This window comes from Heteronotia binoei, chromosome 5 (genome assembly GCF_032191835.1).
Source record: "Heteronotia binoei isolate CCM8104 ecotype False Entrance Well chromosome 5, APGP_CSIRO_Hbin_v1, whole genome shotgun sequence".
Lineage (NCBI taxonomy): Eukaryota > Metazoa > Chordata > Lepidosauria > Squamata > Gekkonidae > Heteronotia > Heteronotia binoei.
This window is the reverse complement of record NC_083227.1, coordinates 167,826,071-167,852,580: the sequence shown is the minus strand read 5'-3', so window position 1 is coordinate 167,852,580 and position 26,510 is coordinate 167,826,071. Positions and strand designations below refer to the sequence as shown.

General features: G+C 43.3%; 1 protein-coding gene across 4 annotated transcripts in view; it reads left to right on the top strand.

Moving 5' to 3' along the window:
- The window catches only part of CACNA1A (calcium voltage-gated channel subunit alpha1 A), a 599,049-nt gene that overhangs the window by 159,425 nt on the left and 413,114 nt on the right, over nt 1–26,510 (top strand). For all 4 annotated transcript variants that reach the window (XM_060240686.1, XM_060240689.1, XM_060240688.1 and 1 more), the window contains exon 3: nt 12,436–12,729. In XM_060240686.1, coding sequence (XP_060096669.1) covers nt 12,436–12,729 — 294 coding nt within the window. The remainder of the gene's footprint in view (nt 1–12,435; nt 12,730–26,510) is intronic.

The following is a 26,510-nucleotide window of genomic DNA, read 5'->3' as shown; positions in this document are numbered from 1 at the left end:
CCATGATGGCCTTGTAAGTGGCCACCTCAAAGGTAGTGGGCGAGATGAGACTCTTGGCCAACCGCAAGGTCACCATGCCGCAGATGCTGAGCAGGAGCGACTTCTGCTGGTCTTCATCTGTGATCTTGTAGTACTGGATGAAGTAGTTCAGCCTCTTCTTCCAAGTGTCCCAATTCTTGGGGCAGTCTGGGTTGAACTCCAGGATGTACCCATGAGGTCCAGGAGTGGCAGCCATGGCAGGGCCAGGTGTCGGTGTCGGTTGCGTGGGGGCCCGTGATTGGAGCAGGGCAGCAGGGATTTGGATCCTGCTGCCCATTGTTCCCAAGTCCCCAAGCTCAGCCCTTGTGGCTCTAATGAGCCTTGAAGGATCACCCAATAAGTCTTCACTAAGGTCTACAGACACAACAAGCAAAACCAACGCATTTTCTCTGATCAAAAAGTGGGTCTTTGAAATTGACCATGGTAGTTTGAACCTGAGAGTCCGTAGAGTATGCTCAGCCCTATATTTTGGTCTTTCTTACCCATAAATCTTACCATTCCATATTATTGCAGAGCTTTTTTGTTTGCAAGACTGAACATTATACTTACAATGGGTTTGCAAGGGAGATTGATAAATAGACCCTACGGCTGATAGAATCTGCCCTTGTGGCCTTAACATGATCGATACATCCTTTCATGCCCTGCTAGAATGCAGATTTTTTGAGATTATGAGGGATTACTATATTAAAACTTTATTTTAGTAACCATCTGATACGTAAGTCATTGCTGACCTGTTGGGGAAAAGTAAAAAAGAAAATATATACTAAGACTCCAAGATGGCTCCCCCCCAGTGAAGCTTCTATACAACCACATTTGTTTACAATGTCAAAGATAGTAAGATATCCAGAGTTACTAACTGAAGGAGATACATTAAAAACAGTCGAGGAGTTAGAGAAACAAGATATAAAAATGGATTGGTGGCTGACAATGCAGGTTAAAGCAAAATTTAATAAGGATAAATTAATTGGCTTCAATAAAGGGAACTTTGATTTTGATAAATTATTGATGAGTAAGGAGAATAAATTAATTAAAAAAATTATAATTACCTTATGCAATTGAAATTGGAAGACGAGATTGTAAAAGAAGTAATGGTAAAATGGTTACAAAACCTGGGGGAAAATATAGACTTAGAGCAATGGGTGCAGTTATGACAAAGGTCACTAAGGCGGTAAATTTTAGAGAAAATTTATTTAAGATGCTTCACAGGTGGTATATCACGCCAGTCCAGCTAGTTAAGAGGTATCCGGGTCTATCGCCCAAATGTTGGAAATGTGGTGAAAAAATTGGCACTTTCTATCATTTATGGTGGACATGCAGAAGGGCAAAAAAATATTGGATAAAAGTTTATGAACTCCTCCAAGGAATGTTGAAAAAGGCAATTCAATTTAAGCCCGAAATTGTATTGTTAAGTTTGGTTAAGAGAGATGTGGATAAGGAAGATGTACATCTGGTAATACACATTCTCACTGCCGCGAGAATATTATATGCAAAATATTGGAGACTAGAGAAAACTCCAAATATGGAAGAATTAATAGATAAGGTTTTACAAGCTGCAGAAGCAGATATACTTATGGCAATAGTCAATGGGAAATTAAAAAAAAAACTGGCTAATCAAAGATGGGAGAAATTATATGCATGGATACAAAATAGAACTAAAGATGAGAAAAAGGAGTAAAGGGTTAAAATTTGTAAGAAATGATTAATAGAGGAGAAACTTACGGAAAAGGAATGATTGGACTGTAAGCAAATTAATTTTGAAACAATCTACCTTCATTCTCTGTTTTAATAATTTTGTGGTTCATTGTATGTAATGTAACTGAAGAATTTATAACTAATAAAATGGTGGTGGGGGGGTTTGGGGGGGGGACTTTATTCAACCAACCATCCCCCCATATTCCGGAAACCCTGGCTTTTTTGCTCAGTGATAAGGATCCTAAGGTCACTCTAGCAATTGCAAAATTTTTCTCAGTCCTTTTAGCTCTTGCATCAAAAAATAAGGAATAAGTGTCTTCTGATGTTACTCAAGATCTGTTAATTAGCTTCTAAGGGTACAAAAGAAGGAAAAGAAAGGCCTCTGATGTGTTAAAATGGTGAGAGAAGAGGTTGCACTGGTGGAGCTGAGACATCCAGCTACACTTGCAATGCCACCACTATCACCAGTGCCATCCTAATAACACTTTCTTGGGAGTGAGCCCTATTTAGTAGACCTGAATAGGTCTAATAATGCTGAGAACAGATGGGCATTTTGGGGTGGCAGGGAAGCATCCTGAATCAGGATGGCCCAAAAAGAGCCATCCCAGAGCCTTCCCATGCTCATCTGCACGCCACCGGCATCCCATCCGTGAAGTGGCTGGGCGCCGCCACATGGGAAGGCGACCCGGAAGCCAGATTCCTTTGTTTTTCCTGCGGGGGGGGGGGGAGAGCACTGGTGTGCATGAGCACACTAGCACTCTGATTGGTCTCATTTTAAAAAAAACTGAAACAGCTTGGGGCGGCTTGACAGCTCCAGACTGCCAAGTCGCCTCGCGTGCACCCTTCCCTGTCCAGATGGCAATCCGGCGACTGACGGTCGGCTCAAATATTTGCTACGACTTTCAAAGTGGTAGCTTTTTGAGCCGGGTGGAGCTGCCGGAAGGACGGGGTGAGTGCAGGATGGGTATACATGGCAGATGTTTGAGTGTGGAGGGACTTTCGGGGCCGACTTCAGAGGTGTCTCTGAGTTGGCCCAAAGTGCTGGTCTGTAATCAGCCAAAATAAACCTGATTAGGACTTCCGGTGTGAGTTTCCAACAGAGCTGTCATCTCGTGAATAAGGGGAAAACTTAATCCTTTGTTCAGGGTAGTAAAGAGCCTTATCGGGTTATCTGCCTGCATTTCTCAGTTAGAGATTTGCCCAGGATGACGTCAAAAATACTTTGAGCCGTTGATCTCAGCTAATGATTGATTCTGGAGGGGATTTTTCTGAGGCTTTAAAGATCCAGAAAGGAAAAGGAGCGTCGTCCAGCATCTACAAAGGATTAAGAGCCATTCAATTGGCTTAAGCATGTTTGGATCTCACTCTCTTTTGGGACTGATAAGCATTTGAAAGACCAGGAAGTCTGAAGTTTAAAAAACATAGCCGCTAAGGTACTTTGATCATTATCTCTCACTCCAGGACATTTCTAAGCTAATCTAAATAACAGTAGGAGGTGGAAAAACTTGAACAAGAATGAAAGTGAGGGGAGGAGGAGAAACTTTGAAATTTGGACTTTTTTAAATTAAAGGCATTGATAGAATTTGGGAAAGAAGAAAATTGTTTTGAATACCTGTGGTCAGTGACATAGGCTTCTGTGTTATGGCTCTGTACTTGCAATCAACATAACAAGTATTCAAAGACTGTGATATTTGGAGAACGAGATCTGAGCTCAGTGATCCAGGAAGTAAAAGCTGAAGGTGTACTGGCAGTCAACGATTCCAAAGACCGCGATAGTTGGAGAACGTGAACCAGGAAGTAAAAGCTGAAGGAGAGAAGAGCAAGAAGAAGGTCTTTGCTAGGGATTTTTAACCATAGAGAAAGTACAATCGCCATTTTGAAAGAGGGAAAATTGCCAAAAACTGTTAAAAATCAATATCTCAGCCCAGGAAGGTAGGAGAAAGATGAAATTAGTCTTATTTTAAACAGCAAGTTCTAAGCTACTGGACTTGGTGCTGAATTTAGAATTGGAGCCCTCTGAGTTTTTTTGGGGGGTGGGGGGTGGGGTTATGTCAGAAGGAAGATTAACTCGTGCAAGATCTCATTCTTTGGACAAAATGCAAAGCCAGTTTGATACCATGGAAGCCAGGATTATGAAGGGCGTGGAGAAGATGATAACAGCTAGCAAAAAAGAGCTTAAGAAGGATATTGGAGATCTTAAAAAAGAAGTAGAAGATTTTAAAGATGAACTGGGTATGGTTAAAAACAGGGTCAAGGAGGTTGAAGAGAAAGTTGATATACATGCTTCCACCTTATTAAAACTTCAAGAGAAGGTAACAATTCATGACTGCAGATTAATAGAAACTCAAGTGCGTCTGAGAGGAATACCTGAAGGGGAGGAAATTGATTTAATGGATTATATGGTGAAAATAATTGATGACTATTTAGAGGAAGACTCTGAAAAAATTAGAAACATGCTGGGCAGTCTATAGAGTTAGTTCATCATATGCAAAAGACAAAGGCCTACCAAGAGATATAGTTGTAAAACTAAGGTCCAAGGATATGGCAGGGAAAATTCTAAATAAAAGTTTTCAAAAAGCCCTGACAGTAGAAGGGAGTAGAGTCAAAATAATGAACGAGCTGCCAAGACAAATGATAAACGACAGGAAGAAATACAAGAGATTAACAGAGAAGCTGCATGCAGAGGGCACGAGATACAGATGGATACTACCTGAGGGTTTGGGCTTTGAACAACGTGGAAGAAGGGTTACAATAAGGAATGAGCAAGAGATGTACAGTTTTTTTGAAGAGAATAAAGGCTCTGCATCATAATGGAGTACAAGTTATTATCCTGGAATATAAATGGACTAAATTCACCACAAAAATGAAAGCAACATTTTATTGGATTAAAAAGCAAAAATGTAATATAATTTGTTTACAGGAAGTTCATATACAACAAAAGGATTATATATTTTTGTGGAATAAACAATTGGGACTGGAATTTTTCTCATTGGCGGATCAAAAGAAAAGGGGTGTGGTCTTTTATATTAAAGAATGATTAGAACCAAAATTGATATTTAAAGATAAAGATGGAAGATATATAGCAGTGGAAGTGATGATGGATGCAAAGAAAACGTTATTAGGATTATATGCGCCCAATGGAGTGAAAGATACTTTTTTAAAAGACATTAATCGACAGTTGGATGAAATGTCATATGACCAGATCCTGATGATGGGTGATTTTAATGGAACAATACAAAATAATATAGATAGATCGGGCCAAAAGAGGAATGATAAAGAAGGAAGACTGCCAAAATCATTTTTTGAGTTGGTTAAACTTCCAATAAAGCTTGGAAGATTTTAGGAGAAAATCTATACTTTCTTTTCAGCAAGACATAATTCTTTTTCCAGAATAGATATGTTATGGGGCTCTAAAAGCTTGGGCCTCATAACTAGAAAAGTGGAGATTCTACCAAAGGTTTGTGCAGATCATAACCCAATATGTTTGGATTACAAAATTGCAAAAGAAAACAAGAAGATGGAGAATAAATGAGGATTTGCTACAAGATAAAGATATTGTGACTTTTCTAGAAAAGGAAACTACAGCGTTCTTTCAAATAAATGACACCGATGATATAGAATGCCAGACGGTTTGAGATACTTATAAAGCAGTAATGAGAGGACTATTAATCACATTGAATAATAAAGATAAGAGGGCCAAAGAAAAGCAGATGTTAGATATACAAAATGAAATAAAGAAAAAAGAAGGGGAACTAAAAAAAAGACCAGGGAAAAAGAAATTAATAAGGGAAATTACAATACTACAATCCCAAGTAAGACATTTGTTGAATAAAGAACTAGAATGGAACTTAAAAAGTTTGCAACAGAAATTGTTTGAAGGTGCGAACAAACCTGGGAAGTATTTAGCCTGGCAACTGAAGAAAAAGAAAGAAAATAAAATCTTTAACAAAATTGTGGCAAATGGAAAAGAGATAGTGGATCAAGAAGGAATTAAAAGAGAATTTTTTAAATATTATGCAAATTTATTTAAAGGTGTGAAAATCAAAAAAGAAAAAATGGAACAGTATCTACAAAATATTAAGATAGCACCCCTAACTGAGTATATGAAAAAGATTTTGAATGACCCAATAGAAAAAAATTGAAATTGAAGCAGCAATAAATGTAATGAAAATAGGCAAGGCTCCCGGGCCGGATGGATATACAATTAAATTTTATAAAACTCTTAAAGATGAGATAGTACCAAAATTGCAAAAATTGTTGAATACGATAAGAATAAAAGGGGAAATTCCAAAAACTCGGAAAGAAGCTGTAATTTCGTTGATCCCCAAGGAAGATAGAGATGTCACAAATGTAAAGAACTATTGACCAATTTCATTACTAAATAATGATTATAAGATTTACACAAGAATCTTGGCAGAACAACTTAAGCAATATTTGATTAACTTTATAAAGGAAGATCAAGCGGGATTTCTCCCTAAAAGGCAAATAAGAGACAATGTAAGAACTGTTGTAAATATTGTAGAATATTATGAGAAACACCCAGAAAAAGAGGCGGCATTATTTTTTGTGGATGCAGAAAAAGCCTTTGATAATTTGAACTGGGACTTTATGTTTGCAGTAATGGAAAAAATAAATCTGGGAGAATATTTTATAAGAATGACGAAAGCAATATACACGGATCAATATGCAAAATTGTGTATAAATGCAGACCTTACAAAAGAAATGAAGGTGAGCAAAGGTACAAGACAAGGATGTCCGCTTTCACCATTGTTGTTTATAATGACTCTTGAAATTTTGTTAAGGCAAATACAAGATGACAAAGAGATAGAAGGATTGAAAATTAGAGGATTTTCTTATAAATATAAAGCATTTGCAGATGACATTGTGTTCATAACTGAAAATCCGATCCAAGTAATACCTTTGTTGATAGCTAAGATAAAAGAATACAGAGAAATGGCAGGACTATATATAAATAAAGAGAAGTCGAAATTTTTATGCAAAAATATGCAACCAAATAGACAGAAAGAATTGCAAATTTTGACGGGATGTGAAGTTACTCCTAAAGTTAAATATTTAGGTCTAGAAATAACTATGAAGAATATCGATTTGTATAAAAACAATTATGAAAAGTTATGGTGCAAGATGGACAAAGATATGATGAAATGGAATAGACTTAATTTGTCTTTGTTGGGTAGGATTGCTGCAATTAAGATGAATATTTTGCCAAGAATAATGTATTTGTTCTAAACTATCCCGATTGTGAAAGATAGTAAACAATTTAACAAATGGCAAAGGAAGATTTCTGAATTTGTATGGGCTGGGAAGAAACCAAGGATTAAGATGAAAATTTTAACAGATGCTAAGGAGAGGGGAGGTTTTCAACTTCCAGATTTAAGACTGTACCATGATGCAGTTTGTTTGACATGGATAAAGGATTGGATAATGCTGTTAAATAAAAAACTTTTATTGCTAGAAGCTCATGGGAACAAATTCAGCTGGCATGCTTATATGTACTATGGGAAAAATAAGATGGATGGTCTTTTTTCTCACCATTATATTAGAAATAATTTACTAAATACATGGATAAATATAAGAAATATGGTGATGAAAGAAAGCCACTTTGGATAGTGCCAGCAGAAGTAATAAAAATAACAGCTGAATCTGATGAAGAGAGAGGGATGTCATATAACCAACTGCTAAAGATTCAAGGTGATAAAGTTGAATTAAAATCTGCAGAAGAGTTAAACAACAAGTATGACTGGTTTCAAATGCAACAAATAAAAAGCTTGATGGAAAATGATATTAAATCTATTGGAATTAGATATGAGCAAACGGAATTGGAAAGGGTTCTGTTTGGAGATAATGAAAAATTAATATCGAAAATATATAAATTATTGTTGAAATGGTCTACAGAAGGAGAAGTAGTAAAATCTCAAATGATTAAATGGGCAATTAATGTAAACAAGGAAATACAAATGGATACATGGGAATATCTTTGGAAGAACTCGATGAAAATATCAACATGTCAGAGTATTGAAGAGAACTGTTTCAAGATGATGTATAGGTGGTATATGACTCCGAAAAAACTGGCAAAGATGAGTAAAAAGATGTCGGATAGATGTTGGAAATGTAAGAAACATGAAGGTTCTTTTTACCATATGTGGACTTGTGGAAAAGCGAAAAAGTTTTGGCAGATGATACAACAAGAAATATCGCAAATTTTGGGATATGATTTTAAGAAAGTAGCAGAGACTTTTTTATTGGGACTACAAATGGAAAATTTTCCAAAAGAAGATAGAGCTTTAATTTGGTACTTGCTCTTAGCTGCTAGGACATTATATGCACAGTTATGGAAACAAGAAAAAATACCAGAGAAATGGGACTGGATTGTGAAAGTTTTATCATGGAGTGAGATGGATAAACTAACAAGAATTTTAAGAGACTATGATTTGGAATGGAAGAAATTTAGAGGATAAGGGAATGGAAGAAATTTAGAGGATAAGGGAATGGAAGAAATTTAGAGGATAAATAGAAAAAGAGGGAATGGAAGAGGGAATGGAAGAAATTTAGAGGATAAATAGAGAAAGAGTGGAATTTGAAAGGACATTGGGCAATTTTTTAACCATGAATTTAAGAAAAAGGGAAAATTGAACTTTGATGGGTTAAGGGTACCTTTATAAGTGAATTTAAGTATATAACATCGGCGGAAGTCTAGTAAAGGAGGGAGGGGGATTAGAAAAATATCATATGGGTTAGGGATTGTAACGATATAATTTGACATTGTTACCATATGCTATTAATAAATTGATTTAAACACAAAATAAACCTGATTAGGATAGCTGTCTGCTACCAGAATTCCCATGGTAACACACATCTTTTTGAATGTATTCTTTGGCATTTGTCTGGACTTTGCTCTGGCACTCATTGCAGTCTATCTGGTATGCCCAGTTGCATAGGGAGTGACTACCTTTTAGATCCATAGACTCCTAAGTCTTTTCAGAACTAAAAATATAAAGCCCAGAAATGCTTTAGTTACTCTGAGTTTCTTTTCCAAGTCCACGAGTGCTTTCACACAGCGGCCGTTTGCAAATGGCTTTTGCTATTCTCACTCAGCAAAAATCCAGTTGCAAAGCATGTTATTTAATGTGTATGAATGCACCCACTGTAAGTGAAGAGCCATGTACACATTGTTTCTATCATGTAGTCTTCACAGGAAACAGCTTGTGTGTGGCATACGGTTGCCAGTTCTGGGTGGGAAATACTTGGAGATTTTGGGAGTGGAGCCTAGGAAGGGCAGTGTTTGGGGAAAGACATCAGCAGGGTATAATTCCATAGTGTCCACCCACCAAAGCAGCCATTTTTATCCAGGGGAACTGATCTTGGTAATCTGAAGATCGGTTGTAATGTCAGGAGATCTCCAGGTGCTACCTGGAGGCTGGCAACCTTATATAGTGCTTTCTTCACCCTGGTGTTATGATGTGCTGTTCTAGTGTTACAGAAACATCATCAGCCATAATCACATGATGAGACGCACTACATGTTCCGTTGGTGACATTGATACAGTACAAAGCAGAGATGATTTAAAACTGTATTCCTCTTTAGAGGTAACATCTTTAGAGGCAAATATCCACTTCATGGAGGTGACTTTAATTTTTCTTCTTATGTAGTTATGTCCACAAGGTAAGCCGTTCCAGTGCAGTGGGTTTTTTTCACTCTGCACAAGGAAGTCCGCCCCCACATGTCCCCCAAACCTTCAAATAGTGATCTGAAGAGAATCTTCCAGTCTTCTTGGCTAACTCCTTCACATTAATTTCTTGCCATTTGTAGTGGTGTTTATATGAGACTAACTTTGTGTGCACTGAGATCTAAATCTCAGAGCTCAAATCAGTGGGCTAAATCTCAATTTATACCAGGGTAGCTAAAACCATCAGCTAGAGAAGGGGTGTTGAACATGCAGTTCAGCGGCCGAATCAAGCCCCCGGAGGGCTCCTATCAGGCCCCTGAGCAACAGACTGTCATCTTCTTCCTTTTCCCTATATCTTGCCTCCTTCTGCATCACAGCTTGCTTTGCTAGGCTTGCTCAATCACACAGGAGCTACAGAGCAAAACCACTATTTTCCCCATTGGCTGAGGCTCCTCCCTTGGGGAGGAAGGGGGAAGGAATAGCTTGCTTTGCCAGGCTCTCTCAATTGCACAGCAGAACTACTGAGCCAAGCCTCTCTTCCTTCTGTTGGCTGAGGTTCCCCCCCTCCCAGTCCCCTGGGGAAGGATGGAAAGAGCCAGAGCTTCCTTTGCCCAGTTCCCTGGATCCCATGGGAGAGCTACAAAGAAAGCACCTTTAAAACCAATGTGCTAATGTTTTAAGTTTTTTTAAAAAATATATGTGTTTGTCTGTGTTCTTTATAAAATTTATATCTCTGCTACCTTACCTTAAATAGGTACACACATGGCTCGGCCCAACCTGACATGGCCCGGCCCAACAAGGCCTCATTTATGTCAGATCCGGCTCTCATAACAAATGAGTTCGACACCCCCGAGGGAGAGTAATAATGATAATATTAATTTGCACAAATTATTCAGTCCAGTCTGATGGAATCAGGACTTATAAAAGAGTGGAAACCGGAACGCCTTTTTAAAAATGTGGTGGGTCAGTTTTGACATCTCAGCAAAAGACACACACTGGCAGTGGCAATACATGTGCTTTGCAGTCCAGTGCCATAGACATGGGCCAGTACCTACATCCACCGTTGTTAATTCTTGTGGTTTCATATTTGGGTGTGCTAGCAAGTGTTTGCTGACAGTTGCATGTGCATTGCACGCCATAAACATGCACACCCCACCTTGCACAGGGTTTCGCTATTGGCATGGGCTCTTCGGCATCGCAGCCTCCTCTTGCCTCACCAGTCTTGCAAGTTGCTTCAGTCGAACGTAAGTCAAACCTAATTTGACATGATATTTAAATTCCAAATTAAGGCATCTTTAGGGATGATGTTTGTGCTGCTGTTTTCTGACCAGGAGGGAAAACACACAGACACACACACTTGAATTTACATGAGAGAACTGACATCAGCCTAATCTGCTGGGTGTGGACTGCTGAGAGATGCAATTTGTATGCAGGTTTTCCCTACCCTGTCAAGATCTCTCTCTGTGTGTATGTCCTTCTCTCTGTAAAAACCCATCTGGGTTTGGTTGGGCTGTAGCCTCTGCTATTGGTTCTAGGCCATCATGTGCCGAGCCTGGCTGAGGCTTTGGGATGCTCTGTGCTTGCATTAAATCGATCCACTGCTGCACATTAGAGCTCAACCTGCCAGTGAATCAGACCTTTTCTTTCCTTTTTTTTTCCCCCTTTCAATTTTCTCTCCCTGCCTGCCTCCCTCCCTCCCTCCCCAACACCAGTCTTATTTTAGCTTACCCAAGAGGAGAAGGAGGAGGAGGTGGTGGAGGAGGAATACAGGGCAAGAAAAAATACTAGACATTGCAGCTACCAGGGAACCCTTATGAGTAGATGGTGGATGGCAACTACTTCTCTCTTTCATTTTTGGATTTTACAGGATTTCTGTGCTGCATTCAACTCCAAGATGAAGCAAAACTGACATATGCACATGCACACACGCAGACACGTTGCTCTGTGTCTCACACACACACACTCTCATACACGCAATCACACCGAAGAATAAAAAGGCAGAAAGAGAGACTGCTGGATAGCAAGGGGGGGGCACCTACAGCTCCAGAAGCTTAAGGAGAGCCCAAACGCTTTTTCCTTTCAGATCTTGGACACTGTTGAAGACGGCAGGATGAACCTCCAGTGAAAAAAACCTTGGGAGGGGGGTTTTTGTTTTGATTGGGGGGGGGCTGTATGTTTTTTTTTAATGTGGGTGATTTTTCTGCTTTTTTTTTTTCAATTTCTTATTGTTTTTCTTCACCAGTGCAGTACTTTATTTGTGAGATGGGAGGGCATGTAGTGATCTCATAAATCTTAGAAGAAAAATATTTTTTTCTTGTGAGTGCAAAAAATTTGCCAAGCTGCCCACCACAGAAGAAGCCTGCATTTCAGCCACCAAACTGCATTGCAAATACTGAGACAGAGAACCTCATTTTGATGGCGTCTTTTTATTTTTTATTTTTATTTCCATTTCCTTCCCTTCTGGCTTTGAGAAGAGTGCTAGGGGCGAGGAATTGGTGCATTCGATTTCTTTAATTGCATTCCCCCCCCCCTCATGGGGGAGGAGGTGCTGCTGTGGCTACATTTAATTGTCATACCCCCCCTCCTCCTCCCAGGGGCAATGCATTTCTTTGGGTTTTTTACTGAATCATTTTTAACTGATGGTGCATTGAATCTTTTTCATTGCAGTTCATTTTAGGGGCAGTTTGGTGCATTGGTCTCCCTCCCCAATTTCAATTCTACAATTTTGGGGGATTTTGTTGTTGTTGTTGTTGTTTTGTGGGGTGTGTCTTACCCCCATCATTGCAACGTTTTGGTAGAGGGTGGAGGATTTCTTCATCGCTTCCACCCTGCAAAGGAGGTGAGAGTGACCATGTCCAGGATTTCTGCTGCTTTCCCCGGCCGTGCTCCAGCCTGAGCGTCCCCTCCCTCTGCTGCAAGCTCCCCTAGCAGCATCCTACAGCAGCCGATGGGATGTGATGAGCGTCTTCTCTTCAGCAGCATCCTCAGCGGCATAACCCCCGGCCCTTTGCTCTTTGCAGGATGGCTCGGTTTGGAGATGAAGTGCCAGCCCGCTATGGGGCAGGAGGTCCAGGGGGAGCTGGCTCTGGAACAGCAAGCGGTGGAGGTGGCCGGGGTGCTGGGGGCGTCCGGCAAGGTGGTCCCCCGGGGGCCCAGAGGATATACAAACAGTCGATGGCCCAGCGAGCCCGTACCATGGCACTCTACAATCCCATTCCTGTTCGGCAGAGCTGCCTGACTGTCAACCGCTCCCTCTTCCTCTTCAGTGAGGACAACGTGGTGAGGAAATACGCCAAAAAGATCACCGAATGGCCATATCCTTTCTATGGGGGATCCCAAGTATCAGCACTTAGGCCTCAGCAGCACATCAAATGTGGGAAAGGGTGTCCTAGTTTGATTTCTGCACGTTTGGCGCACCTTATGCATGATGCCCCACCTGCACACACCTGTCCCCGGCATTCCTACTCAGAATTGCATATTCTTACAATTAATGTATCATATCTGTATTGCTTCTGCATGTTTATACTGGCTAGTCATCCTGCCTCTGCTAAGGCAGATTTATTGCCTGCACAGATCTCTCAGATCCCTTCCCAAAAACATGAATGCAACTCTTGACCCTCACAATTCTATCACAAATTGCACCCCGGCTGTAATCCATGCAACTGTACTCCTTTTTCCTTCTGCCAATGCCTCTTTGTTCCTAATGCATTCTTCTCCTCCCTCTACATCTTCTCCTGAATCTCTTCTGAGTCTGTTTGCTTTCCATTTATGTCTCTGTGTGATGTATTCTCTCCACCACTTTAATTTGTCTGTTGCCTTATGGTGAATGATCCTCTGCAAGGGTCAGCATTCTCTCAAAAGTCCATGCTTTCTTCATTGCTTCCTTCCACCCCCTTTATCTCTGTTACCTGTTAGCTAGCTTTTATTTGGAGCGGTTTGTCTTTCAATCTGTGCAAGGGGTGTGATGTGGGGTGGGGTGGGCAGGACATAGATCATCAGTTTTCATTTTCCTCAGCTTTGGAGGCTGCATTTGTTAGCTGTGTCCTCATTTCCCCTTCTTCAGATAGGGGACTTACAGATTTTGGGCAACCAGCTTGTTCCCTATAGGTGTGGTATGAAGAAAGGGACTTAAAAAAAAATGGTATCTGCTGGTTGTGCAAAAACAAAACAAAACCCAACAACAAAGTGGGCCATTGTTAATAAGAAATTGTCAGGCAGATTTGAGATAAGTATCAACATCACCTTCATTTTTTAAAAAAAAGGCAAATAATGAACAGAAAGAGGCCTAACAGAGGCCTTGTAAAGTAAATGTAGCTCACAAATAGAGTACAAACTCTAGGGGATCAAGAGGAGACAAAAATGTGAATCTGGACTCACAATATAGCCCACAGAATCAGAATTTCCTCTCCTTCTCCCCGGTTTTAATCCTTGTACCAGGAAATAGTGTTCCTGATCATTTAAACTTCACAGGATTGGAGAAGTTTGTGAGTTTAAATTCTCAGATGGGTCCAGAGAGCATCAACAGAGAGCAGTTCCCCTTGATAAGTAAGGTGGGGATAGTACAGAGAAAACTATGGGTTCAGCTACTCCTGCTGGGTCTTGCATATGGGATTTCCTCTGCTAGTGGAGAATAATGCAAGATTTCCAGCTTCTGCATTCATCACTTCAACTCGGTATGTAAAAATCTTGTGTATGGCTACTCTTGTGTATGGCTGCTCTTTATGTGAAGGAGCTGTATGCTATTGGTTATAGAACTGTGCTGTGTTTTTGGATCTGTTGGTTTACGTAAACCACAAACTATTCCTTCTCTTTTGAGAAAAGTTTAGTGCTGAGAGTAAGAATATGATCTAAGAGCAAGATGTCTTTTCATGGCTGGAGAATCTTGGAATAAGGGTGCTGGGTGTGTGCATTGGAAACATTGTTCTCAAAGTACAGTTGTGTTTCCCACAGCTAGTTTGCAGTGGAATTGATATATATTTGTTCAGTTGGGTTGTTTGTTTGAGGGAGGAAATTTACATTCTCCTTACGTGAAGGTGAAGCCAGAGCAAGTGTACTGGGACTGATGAATTAATACTGGTGTAAATTAGACCATTCCAGTTTATTGCTGGTTCTTTCCTTGTCATAGAAAAACAGCTTGAAGGTTTGGGGTTTTTTTACATTGTAAGAGGTCTAGCTGTTTACCTAAAAAGGGGGGGGGGATCACTGAGCATGTGCATTTAAGCTTCTGATGTCAATAAAAACAGGTGCTGAGGAAAATTGTATTATGGATTGGTAGAGGTGTTAGATAAATGGATGGAATGGATGCAGTGTAGTTCGTTATAGATTCCGAGAATAAAACTGAAGAATTATGTTAATCTCACACATTCTTTCTCATGAATTTGTATTGCCTCTTTGTGTTAGGAAGGGTCAAGCAATATAATTTGGGATTTTGCTGGTGGTAAGAGTGAGTGTGACCCCTACCGATGCAGTAGTTCATTTACTTCATTTGTCGTCAATCTAGCAGTAGTCTCGCTGGATTATTTGGGCTTTCTGAGTTCTCCACCTGTAAAACTGGACTAATAATGGGAAACTTCACATGGTGAGGTTGTGAGTATAGATAACAAAGGTTCCATAGGCAATGGCCATAATCCAGAGCCCTGCCAGTATATAGCACTTCTTTCTAGCTATGGTATATGGAGCTCTGCAGACACACAGGGTTGCCTCACTGGATCCCAGCCACTTTGCATGGAAATTGCAGCCATCATCTGTATATAAAATAGCAAGCACTCAGCATTCTCTCCCTTAGTTACACTCTGTCTCCAACATGCTTGCACAGTCTCCCAGCCTTTCATCACCTTTTAGCACAAATCTGAGCCACTGGAAAACTCATGGGCCAAATCTGGCCTTCTAAGTGGTGCTGGTTATTCTCCGTACGCCTCCAGCCGATTAAGAATCAAAATACATGTGGATGGGTGGTGTCTGTTGCAACGAGACATGGCAGCAGGAGAAATGCAAGCTGAGGCAGTGTCCCATCATCTCAACCCCCAGAAAGTACATTCTATCTCCACCCCGCACCGCATCAAGAATTGGATCCAGGGGAAGGGACCCAATCCATCTCCCTTCTTAAAGCCCTATATGGCCTAGGACCTGCCTACCTTAGGGACCGTCTCTCCCCACACATTCCCCAGAGAGTACTACGATCGGGTTCACAAAACCTGTTAGTAATCCCCGGGCCAAAGGAGGCCCGCCTGAAATCCACCAGGGATCGGGCCTTCTCGGTAACGGCGCCTTACCGGTGGAACCAGCTGCCGGAAGAGGTGAGGGCCCTGCGGGACCTAGGGCAGTTCCGCAGGGCCTGCAAGACAGCCCTCTTCCGGCAGGCCTACAACAACTAACTAATACTGAGAAATTTTTTGGATGGAACTAGAATGCATTTAATAGACCGCTGGTTTTTATGTTTTTATGTCTTATTAATTTATTGTTTTAATCCTTATTATGTAAATGTTTTTAAGCTAAATTTATGTAAGTTTACTATGTTGTAAGCTGCCCTGAGCCACTTCGGTGGGAAGGGCGGGATATAAGTCAAAATATAAATAAATACATACATACATACATACTGGCTGCTTCAGGGCTGAGACTCTATGTTTGAGGAATAAATGGGGCTGGATTTGGAAAATAATCTTGGTCCCCTTGTACTCATGGCAGCAATGTTTAGTACAGTGAAAATGGTTTGACCATGGTAAATATGTTTGTAGAAGGAACCAGGACCCCCTATTGTTCGCTGCTTGCCAACTTGAGGAACCTTTATCTCATGAATCGTAAAGGACACACACATTGCTTTAGCAGTATTCTTACCAGAAATATAAAAGTTTGGTTATGATCAGGCAGCTGATCGGTCTCCCCAAAGCAGGATTGTGTGTTTTGATTCTGCCTTGATATTGGTGTGCATGAAATGGTTACCCTATCTGGAATTTCTGCACATTTGGCATAATATACATGAGCTGGGGTTGTCTGTTAGAATGAGCTTCTCTAAAGCTTAAACAACCCCAGATCCATGAGTTTCAAGATCTTACTATGATTACAGCTACTGGATTTGGAAAAGACTTCTGCTGTATTCCTTGAGATCCTGTTTACATGACGAGAAAGTGTGGAAGAAGATTGTAGGAACCTTTTCCGCTCATGCCATTATTACTAGATAGAAATGTGACTTGGAAATGCTTTTTGCTGCTGGCCTTTCACCAGAAGGCTACCCATTGAGCTATTGCTAGGGAGGTGGGTTCAGGGAACTGGTTGAGCTTATATCTCCCCATCAACTCCCTTTCAGTCCTTTTGGCATTTATTGAGCCTTCCCTTCAAGAAGCTCCGAGCAGCATACATGGTGGTTCTCCTCATTTTGTCCTTACGACAACCATGTGAGGCAGGTGTAGATTGGCCATTAAGGCCCTTGGGACAAATTCCATTGGGTCTGTGGTCTGGGGGCCACCTCCCTCCACTGGGGCCATCCCAGCCCAAGTGAGGAACAGCTCTAACAGTCACCACTGTAGTGAGCTGGCAGCCATTGCAACTGCCACAGTGGTGAGCTGATAGCCTTAAACTTGTGTAGGGTGGGTGAGCTGTGATTGTGGCAAATCAGCTAGCTGCATAGCTCCTGTGTAAAGTGGGCAAGCAGCTTGATGTTTGCTGCTTCCCCCCCTTTTGTTGGTGGTGGGCCAGTGGCAGGGCCCTTTTTAGAACTGTTTATGTTTCTCAGTCTGCCCCTGATGTGAGGTGGGTTAGGCAGGGTGAGAGAATAAGAGAGTAAGGTCACCCAGTGAGCTTCAGGGCTGAGAGGGGATCTGAACTCAGACAACTACATCATACTCATTTTCACTCAAGTTTCTTATAGAAAAACAGATCAAATGTTATCATCATCATAGATAATAATTCTCTAGATAATAATTCTGGCCAAATGGAGCACTCCCATTGGCTGATGGGTGCACTCAATAAACCATTGGCCCATCATGTGTCAGTCACCACCTCTGGGTTCCCATTGTTTGACTCCCCTATCCCCTGCCAACTTCAGGCCCAGACACTGAACAAACGACCAAAATAGTCTTACCTCAAGAGATGGACACATCTCCAACACTTCTCTGTGTCCTCGCCATCAACCATCTTCAGAAAGGGCTGGTGCTCTACTGTGGCCTAACAAAGCATTTCCTCAGAGGCCATGGCAACCACCTCTTTCCTGTCACTCCCTCCTTCTCTCCTCCCCTCAGTCTTGACCCAAGTCAGATGAGGATTGGCCTACTGCTTGCTCCTGTTTAGCACAAGCAAACCACACCGAAAATAAGGGACACAGTCTGCGCAGCAAAAAGCCAGCTAGAAAACCAGACCATGACAAAAAGACTAATCCTCTAGAAGCAATACAACATTTATAAAGCAGAATAAATGTTAACAATTACAATAGTGAACACTTAATGCATACACATAGGAATATTACATAATGTCAGGAGATCTTCAGGCTCCACCTGGAGGTTGGCTACGCTAGACCTGGCAGCATCTGCTGGGGGACTTAATGCCCCCTGACAGGCGTGGCTTAACTAGGCCTGGCTGCTTGCTCCTGTTCAGCAGCAGCCCCCCCCCCCCCCCCGACAGCCAGTGTGAATTAACAATTGCCAACTTCAGGTTGGGAAATTCCTGGAGATCTGAGGGGTGGAGCCTGGAGAGGGTAGGGTTTGGGGCGGGATGGGACATCAGACAGGTGTAATGCCATAGACTCCACCCTCCAAACCAGTCATTTCCTCTTGGGGAACTATTGTTGCCAATCTCCAGATGAGAGCAGGAGATCACTCAGAATTACAACTATTCTCCAGATGGCAGAGATCAGCTCCCCTTAAGGTGGTGGTGGTGGGGGGGGGGGGAATGAATGCCTTCACTTGGGTGGGTGGGAAGGCAGCAGGGGTGGGGGGCACTCACCCAGAGCCCAGTTCTACAGCCTGTTGTATTTTTCTTCACAATGGGCCTTATTCCTAGTGTAAAATGAATGCTTTAGATCAGGGGTCCTCAAACTACGGCCCGCGGGCCAGATGCGGCCCGCTGAGGACGTTTATGCGGCCCGCTGGGTTATGGCAAAATCAGACCAGAAGTGACATTCGACCTAAACTCGCGTTAGCAATGCACACTTCCGGCACTGGGCTGAGGCGGCGGAGACAAAATGTGAGGTGATACCGAGGTGAGGTGAGTTCCCAGGCCGGGGTGTGTGGTGTGGGGAAGGGAGAGAGATGCAGAAGACGGAGAACTGACGGCCCGCGGCCTTGTACAGTAACAGCAGTCCGGCCCTCCAACAGTCTGAGGGACAGTGAACTGGCCCCCTATTTAAAAAGTTTGAGGACCCCTGCTTTAGATACTTTTCTGAACAGTCAAAGTAGCTTGCAAAAATATCTGGAAGTACCAGGAAGAATTCCTAGTCCCAGGGTTTCTCTCCTGAACCTTGCCTATAGCTTGTAAAAAATGAAGAGCTTTGTCCTGTATTAGCTATAAAGATGCTTTGGATGTGTTAGAAAATGGAAATGGGAATGCTGTGTGCATCTTTCCCCCATACTTCCAATTAGGAAAGATGCATTTTTCCCCTTTGTGGGGAAATGTATGTTCTCCCTATAGAGAAAAAGAGTGTACATCTGTCTGTAGAGGATAGGTACATCCTCACTCTTTGGATAGTATCAAGAAAAATGGAGGGGATAAAGCATGAATGACTCATGCTACTGTGGAACATCCAGTGTTGAATGTCCTGGGTTTGGTTTTCTGGCAGTTATTAGGCTCAAATACCTATGGGTTTATACCTATGGGGTTTTGCCTTTTTTTTGGGGGGGGGGGTGATCATTATGGAAATATGGTCAATACAAGTAGGAGTTGGGCAGTAAAAACTCTTTAGTTTCATAGAAACAAATGGGAACTGTGCAAGAGATTGACTGTGGTCACATGAAGAGCTCATTCATTTTATTTTATTATTTATTTATTTTATTTATTTATATCCCACCCTCCCCACTAAGGCAGGCTCAAGGTGGCTAACAACACGAGGGTCTGCAACGGCATGCCCGACCATTTTACAGTAAATACAAATAGGCTTCCCAACCCACCCACCCCACGCCCTGCCGGGGGACCCCTGGATTAACAGCCTAATCCCCCGCTCCCTAAAAATCTGATAGCGGGGGTGGGGTGTGTGGAACGGCGTCGTGTCTCTTTCCTTGCCTGGCTTCAGGATTCTCCCTTCCTCCGAGTTACAAAGATCCGCCCACCGCCAGCCTGCTATTCGCTCCAGTCTGGCCTCCCTTTGCAAGGTGCATGCTGGGACTTGTAGTCTTTGCATCCTCTTACGACTGCTGAGCATTATTCTCTATGTGGAGATTGATTCTCATAGGGTATAATGGGGAATTGATCTGGAGGTTTCGGGGGCTCTGGGGGAGCTGTTTTTCGAGGTAGAGGCACCAAATTTTCAGTATAGTATCTAGAAGAAGATATTGGATTTATATCCCGCCCTCCACTCTGAAGAGTCTCAGAGCAGCTTACAATCTCCTTTACCTTCCTCCCCCACAACAGACACCCTGTGAGGTGGGTGGGGCTGGAGAGGGCTCTCACAGCAGCTGCCCTTTCAAGGACAACCTCTGCCAGGGCTATGGCTGACCCAAGGCCATTCCAGCAGGTGCAAGTGGAGGAGTGGGGAATCAAACCCGGTTCTCCCAGATAAGAGTCCGCACACTTAACCACTACACCAAACTGGCTCTCCAGTGACTCTCCCCAAAGTATCTCCCAAGTTTCAAAATGATTGGACCAGGGGGTCCCATTCTATGAGCCCCCAAAAAAGGTGCCCCTATCTTTCATTATTTCCTATGGAAGGAAGACATTTAAAAAGGTGTGCGGTTCCTTTAAATGTGATGGCCAGAACTCCCTTGGAGTTCAGTTATGCTTGCCACACCCTTGTTCCTGGCTCCACCCCGATGTCTCCTGGCTCCACCCCCAAAGTCTCCTGGCTCCACCCCCAAAGTCCCCAGATATTTCTTGAATTGAACGTGGCAACCCTAAATACAAACAACATTAAATATAAAACTTTAAAACATTTAAAACATCTGGTGCTAATTCGATGTATTCAGACAAGATATTAGTGGTGGTAATCAGACTGCTCGATTTTTAAACTTCTGGAGGTCCCAGACAAGCCACTGGTGGTGTTTCTGGGCCCAATCCATCGCTGTAGGTGTCATTATGAAAAAGCGTGGTGGAAGAGTGCCGTTTTGCAGGCCCTGTGGAACTGTGTGAGCTCGCGCAGGGTCCTCACCTCCTCCAGTAACTCATTCCACCAGCTAGGAGCAGCTATGGAAAAGGCCCTGGCTCTTGTCGATGCAAGCCTAGCTTCTTTGACGCTGGAGACCATCAACCAGTTTTGTTTTCTGGATCAGAGTGCTCACTGGGGCATATATTTAATTAATACATTTGTATCCTGCCCTCCCCGATGGGCCCAGGGCGGCTAACAACAGTTAAAACAACATAGCACAAAATAAAACCAGAATAAAATCATCAAAACGATTCATACAATGTCATACATTGTGTCCGGTTTCATTCCCTAGAATCCAAATGCCATGGTTATTGGGATGAGTTCAAATACCAAATGCTGTAGGATGGCGGAATCTCCCCATTAGATGTTAAATGCCAGCCTAAATAATTCTGTTTTGCAGGCCCTGCAGAATTGTGGCAAGTCTCACAGGGCCCTGATGCTTTCAGGGAGAACGTTCCACAAGGCAGGGGCTGCCACCAAAAAGGCTCTAGCTCTGGTGTTGTCAGCTGAGCTTCTTTTGGCACAGAGATCCTGAGAAGATTTTGTGAACTTGATCGCAGTGTTCTCTGGGGCTCATATGGGGATTTAACATGGGTTGCGACATTTGTTTGATATGGTAAAACTGCACCAGACTTTTTTGCACTATGGCACATGTATCCAGTGCAATGGAAGAATTTCCCAAGCCAATGTGAAGCAGTTTAAGCTTTCAGCTCCAAATCTGGTGTGAATGCAAAAAAAAAAAAAAAAAAAGGTTGACTGCCTTGAATCTGCAAATGCATTGTTGCTGCTGTCCAGAACACAGTGTGGAAACTGATTCGAATTTTGTCAGCTTCACAGCAATGAAGCTAAAGGTTGTCATACTGCTGTCAATCTGATGCTTCTTTAAAAGCTCTCAGGAGCCAGCAACCATTTCCTTCTTTGGTGTCAGTTAATGATCATTGACATCATTGGACTTAGTGGCTGGTTTGTAGGTTAGTGAATTGTTTCTCTACTCCATACTGAACCTAGGGCCATTACTGCTTGAACTATTCTGTTGTTAAATTGTCATCTTTTGCTTATTTGGTAGATGAGAGGTAGATAGGGCAAACTGTTCACAGCAGCCTCCCTTTGCCGCAAAAGCTTCTTCCAAGTCTTTTCTCACGCATATTCCTTGATTATTTTCAGGACACCAGTGTGCCTGCTCAATCATGTTTTATTAAATAAATCAAGGAAGAAAATGAATTAAGGCAGGAAGCTTAAGAAATTTAAGAGGAACTGGGCTCCTTTTAAAATTTTGCCGTAATCTCCATTAGGAAAATTGGCCTTCTCTGTAGTTCAGTCCTCTATGACCTGTGTACACAGTAGGGATGACAGCCTTTCATGTCTGCCATCTCTTTTAAATTTTTCCAGGCATGAACTGTCACTGGCTGTCAGTGTTATCAGTCATTCTCGGCTGGGTCTCTTCACTATATTGTAGTCTGCCTAATTAAAAGTTTGATTGACCACTGATTAGAATGTAAGAGTCTACACATTAAACAGTTTTCTTTTTCAAAGCTGCAGCGCAGGAAGGGGAAAATGGAATCTCTGTGAGGTGCAATGTGATTTAGTAGGCAGGGCTTCTTATTCAATCTGTGTAAGGCACAGGTCCACACAGACTGCACATGATGTGTCTTCAGAACCTGTTCCATTATCTTCAACCTAACATATTTGGTTTACAATTAGGGATCAGTTATTAGTATATCTCAGTGGGAGGGAGGGATTACATTGACAAAGGAGGACAGACTGGGCTGTTTCATCTCAAGCCAGTCAAAAGCTTTCATGTCATCAGCTGTAAAACTATCTGGAACGGAAGATGGCAGATCAAGGGTGAGATGTGTTACTCGCCTCAGTTTCACATAGTCAACAGACTCAACACAGTCAATATAACCATTGCTCGACTCTGCTGGAAGTATGTGTAGCACATGACTAGGTACATCACCCTTCCAGGAGCACTAGGCTTCAGTCTGAGTATGGCACAAAGATATAGGCTACATATGCTGTGCTGAATATCTATAAAGAGCCGCAGGGCCAACAAAAACTTAGGATGGCACAGAAGTGAACGGAAACAAATACGGTGGTGGGTGGGTTGGAGGGCTCCAGACTTCCTTGGACAAACCTGTGCAGCCCTTTCTGTCTAAGCCCATTCATTTTAGACTGACTTCAGTATGTATTTTCAGAGAGTAGCTGTGTTGGTTCACAGTAGAATAGTTACAGTCCAGTAGCACCTTAAGAGACCAACAAGATTTTCAGGGTGTAAGCTCTTGGGAGTCAAAGCTCCCTTGGTCAGATACGAGTAGGAATGGAGATCTCTGAGTCTTTATATGCCAGTAAGAAGGTGAGGGGTGTTGTAAAGAAGGGGCTCAGGATGGAAAGACACAATGCATATTGTAATCAACTTGATTAGAGCAGAGGGGAAATGCTTGGGGGTTGAAAATTAGCATCTGTAGTGAGATAATTAGCATCTTAGTGAGATAAGAATCCTGTGTCCCTATTCAGTCCCGGGGGGGTGGGGGGGAGTCCATTGTTCTGAAGTTGTGAATGAACTCAAATTCAGTCTCACATTTGATATCTGCCCTTGAAGTTTCTTTCTTTAAGGACTGACACTCTTAGATCAGCAATGGAATGACCTGGAAGATTAGAATGTTTTCCCACTGGTTTTTGAGCATTGTGGTTTTTAATGTTGGAATTATGTCCAGTTATTACTTTGCATAGGAACTGACCTGTTTGTCCAATGTAGAGAAGGAAGGCCATTGCTGACATTTTATATAATGTGAATGAACCTGAGATGGTGTGGCTGATGTTATTAGGCCTGGTGATTGTGTTGTCAGAGTGGATATGAGGACAGAGTTGGCATCTTGGTTTGCTGCAGACCATGATCCCGGAGTCTGTGTCCACGTTAGGAAGGGCATTTCATTTGCTGAGCAACCCTAAAAAATGCATTCAATAGCATGAACCACCAATGCTCTGACATGGTGCTGGGGAAAGGCAGGTACACATAATAGGTTGTGAAAGCGAGCAGTCCAGACAATAGCACCATGCCAGAGTTAATGATGTACAGCCCGGTCTTGCTGACCTCTGCCCTTTACCCTGAAGCTCTGCTTTTTAAAGGAGGGATGAAAACGAAGGGGACAGAGGAGCCTGGACTTCCTCCTCCCTCTCCCTGTGGATTGGCTTGTGAAGGACATGGAACCCTTTAATGGGGTCTGTGAGCAGCCTTTGGTGCAAAAAGTCAGTCCTTTGAGTGACTGTCTTGCTTGCCAGCATCACGTGTAAATCAGTTCTCATACTGGGAAGAGGGCTGGGGGAAGGTTTAAAAACACTCTGGCCCAGTGACCTGATCCTGATCTAATTTGGGTCCCCACATGTGCTATTTATAGATGTCTCAGAAGTTGGAAGATCTGATTGCAGGTCTCCATCATCTCATTTAGTCTGGCTTCATTTAGGACCTAACAACAAGCAAAGCCCACTTCCCACAGAAGTCAACAGCAAAAGACTAATCTATGCTAACCAATTTGAATTGGAAGAACTATGACCGATTTTGCACTAGGCTTGTTCCAGGTGGAGAGCCCTTTTGATCCCCGCACTTCTCTCGGTTTTGCACAAGTTTTTCCGCAGCAAGCAGAAACTGCTTGTAAGAGGATCTCGCTTGCTGCGGAAAAGTGGTGTGCCAACTCGCGTCAGGACCTAGCAACAGTGATCCACGCAACCGTCACCTCAAGATTGGATTACTGTAATGCCCTCTACATGGGGCTGCCTCTGTGCCGAACCCGGAAGCTGCAGCTGGTGCAGAACACAGCGGCTAGGCTGTTACTAGGGCTCCCAAAGTGGGAGCACATACCAGGGGCGTAGCTAGGGCTTCGGGGGCCTGGGGCGCAAGATTTATGTGGGCCCCCCTATGTGTGTGGCGAGGGGGAGGGAAGGGGCTTCCCTGCCTTAAGACGCAGAGTGGCGCGCGGCCCTCCCCACATCCCTCCGCCCCCGCAGCCTGCCTCACGCACGCCCGAAGTTCCTCTTTCTGGCGTGCCGCTGGGGCCAGGAGCAGCTGAGTCGTCGGCGCCTGGGAGTTGAGGGGGCCAGAGAGCTCCGGGGTGCTGCTGCCGAGCGTGGGGATGCGGCCACTGGGCGCGCAACGCCGCCGCCTCCTCCTCCTGCTGCCCGCCGCCGCCTTCTGCTTCCTGCTGCTGCCCGCGGCACGTGGAGCAGCAGGAGAAGCCTCGAGCAGGCGAGGGTCGGATGCCGCTTCCCCCGCCCCTAGCTGGGACTGTGGCCAGAAGGTCTGCGCGACGCTCCGGAGCCCTGCTGGGGAGGGGAGGGACCCCCCTTGGCAATGCGGGGGCCCCCCAGATCCCCCAGACCTGGGGCGATCCGCCCCCCCCGCCCCCCTCCCTACGCCACTGGCACATACAGCTGGGGCTGCGCGGACTGCACTGGCTGCCAGTTGAGTACCGGGTTCGTTACAAAGTGCTGGTTATCACCTTTAAAGCCCTATATGGCCAAGGACCTGCCTACCTGAAGGACCGTCTCTCCCCATACTTCTCCCTAACAACTGGGAGTTCCCCATACGAACCCCCAGAGAGCACTGAGGTCAGCAGGAAAGAACCAACTGACTATCCTTGGGCCGAAGGAGGCAAAATTAAAGAATACTCATATACGGGCCTTCTCTATTGCAGCTCCACACCTATGGAACCAGCTCCCGGAAGAAGTGCGGGTCCTGCGGAGCCTTGAAGAGTTCTGCAGGGCCTGCAAGACCATCCTCTTCAGGATGGCCTTTACCTGATTGAATACTGATGGATTCGCCTTAAGTGATTTCCGCCATCATACTTACATTTAACAGAATAGCACCAGAAATGTTAATTTTAAATTGGAATGTTTTAAGCTGATTGTTGATTTTAAATTTATGTATAACCTATTGTATGGATTGATATATTGTTAGCTGCTCTGAGCCTGCTTCAGCAGGGAGGGCGGGATATAAATAAAATGTTATTATTATTATTATATTATTATCCAAACAGGATACAAGAGAATAAATGGGCCAATATGAGGCATTAAAATGGAAACACCTAAAATCAGTGGCTGAGCATTCTAATGTTTTTGGCCTTCTAGGAAGAATAATTTATTTAAGTAAATTTCTAGACCATCTTTGGCCATACTTTCAAAGGTGTCATGAGCCCTGATGAGGAGGAGCTGGAAGGGTTAACAGACCTGGAAGAGTTGCCAGCCAGTTCCTCAGCTGAACAAACAGCAGCTGGCCCATCAATCACTCTCCAGACAACAGTGTCAGCTGTTGAAGATCAATCTCCTCCGAGCTCTCCTCCTCCCATCTCAAGAGTTCGAAGCAAGCTCCAGAAAGAACTTTCAGAGCAAAGACATGAGGCACGCCGAGGCTTCAGATCTCTCAGCCCTAGCAGAGTCACTGCCACCCAGGGAGCAGGCTGATTGAGACTCCCATATAGCTCCCACCCAGGATCTGGTAACCTTGTGGAAGCAACAAGTCTATTCTCTGGCTTTCATCCATGCTCCTTCCTGATTGCTGATCCTGACCTGCTTGATTTCCTTGGCACCCTGACCTTGTGACTTTAGGACATTGACCTGATTCCGGTTTGTGATTCTGCATTGGTGACTTGGCTCCTGCTTGACTTCCTGGACTTTGACCTTGGACTGGCTTTGGACTCCTGCCTGCCTGCACCCTGAGAATGTGACAAAAGGATAGAAGGTTTGATTAACTATTGGAGGGTTGGTTGGTTTATTTATTTTGCGTTTTCCCCAAAAGGCCAAACATGTAACCTGATACCA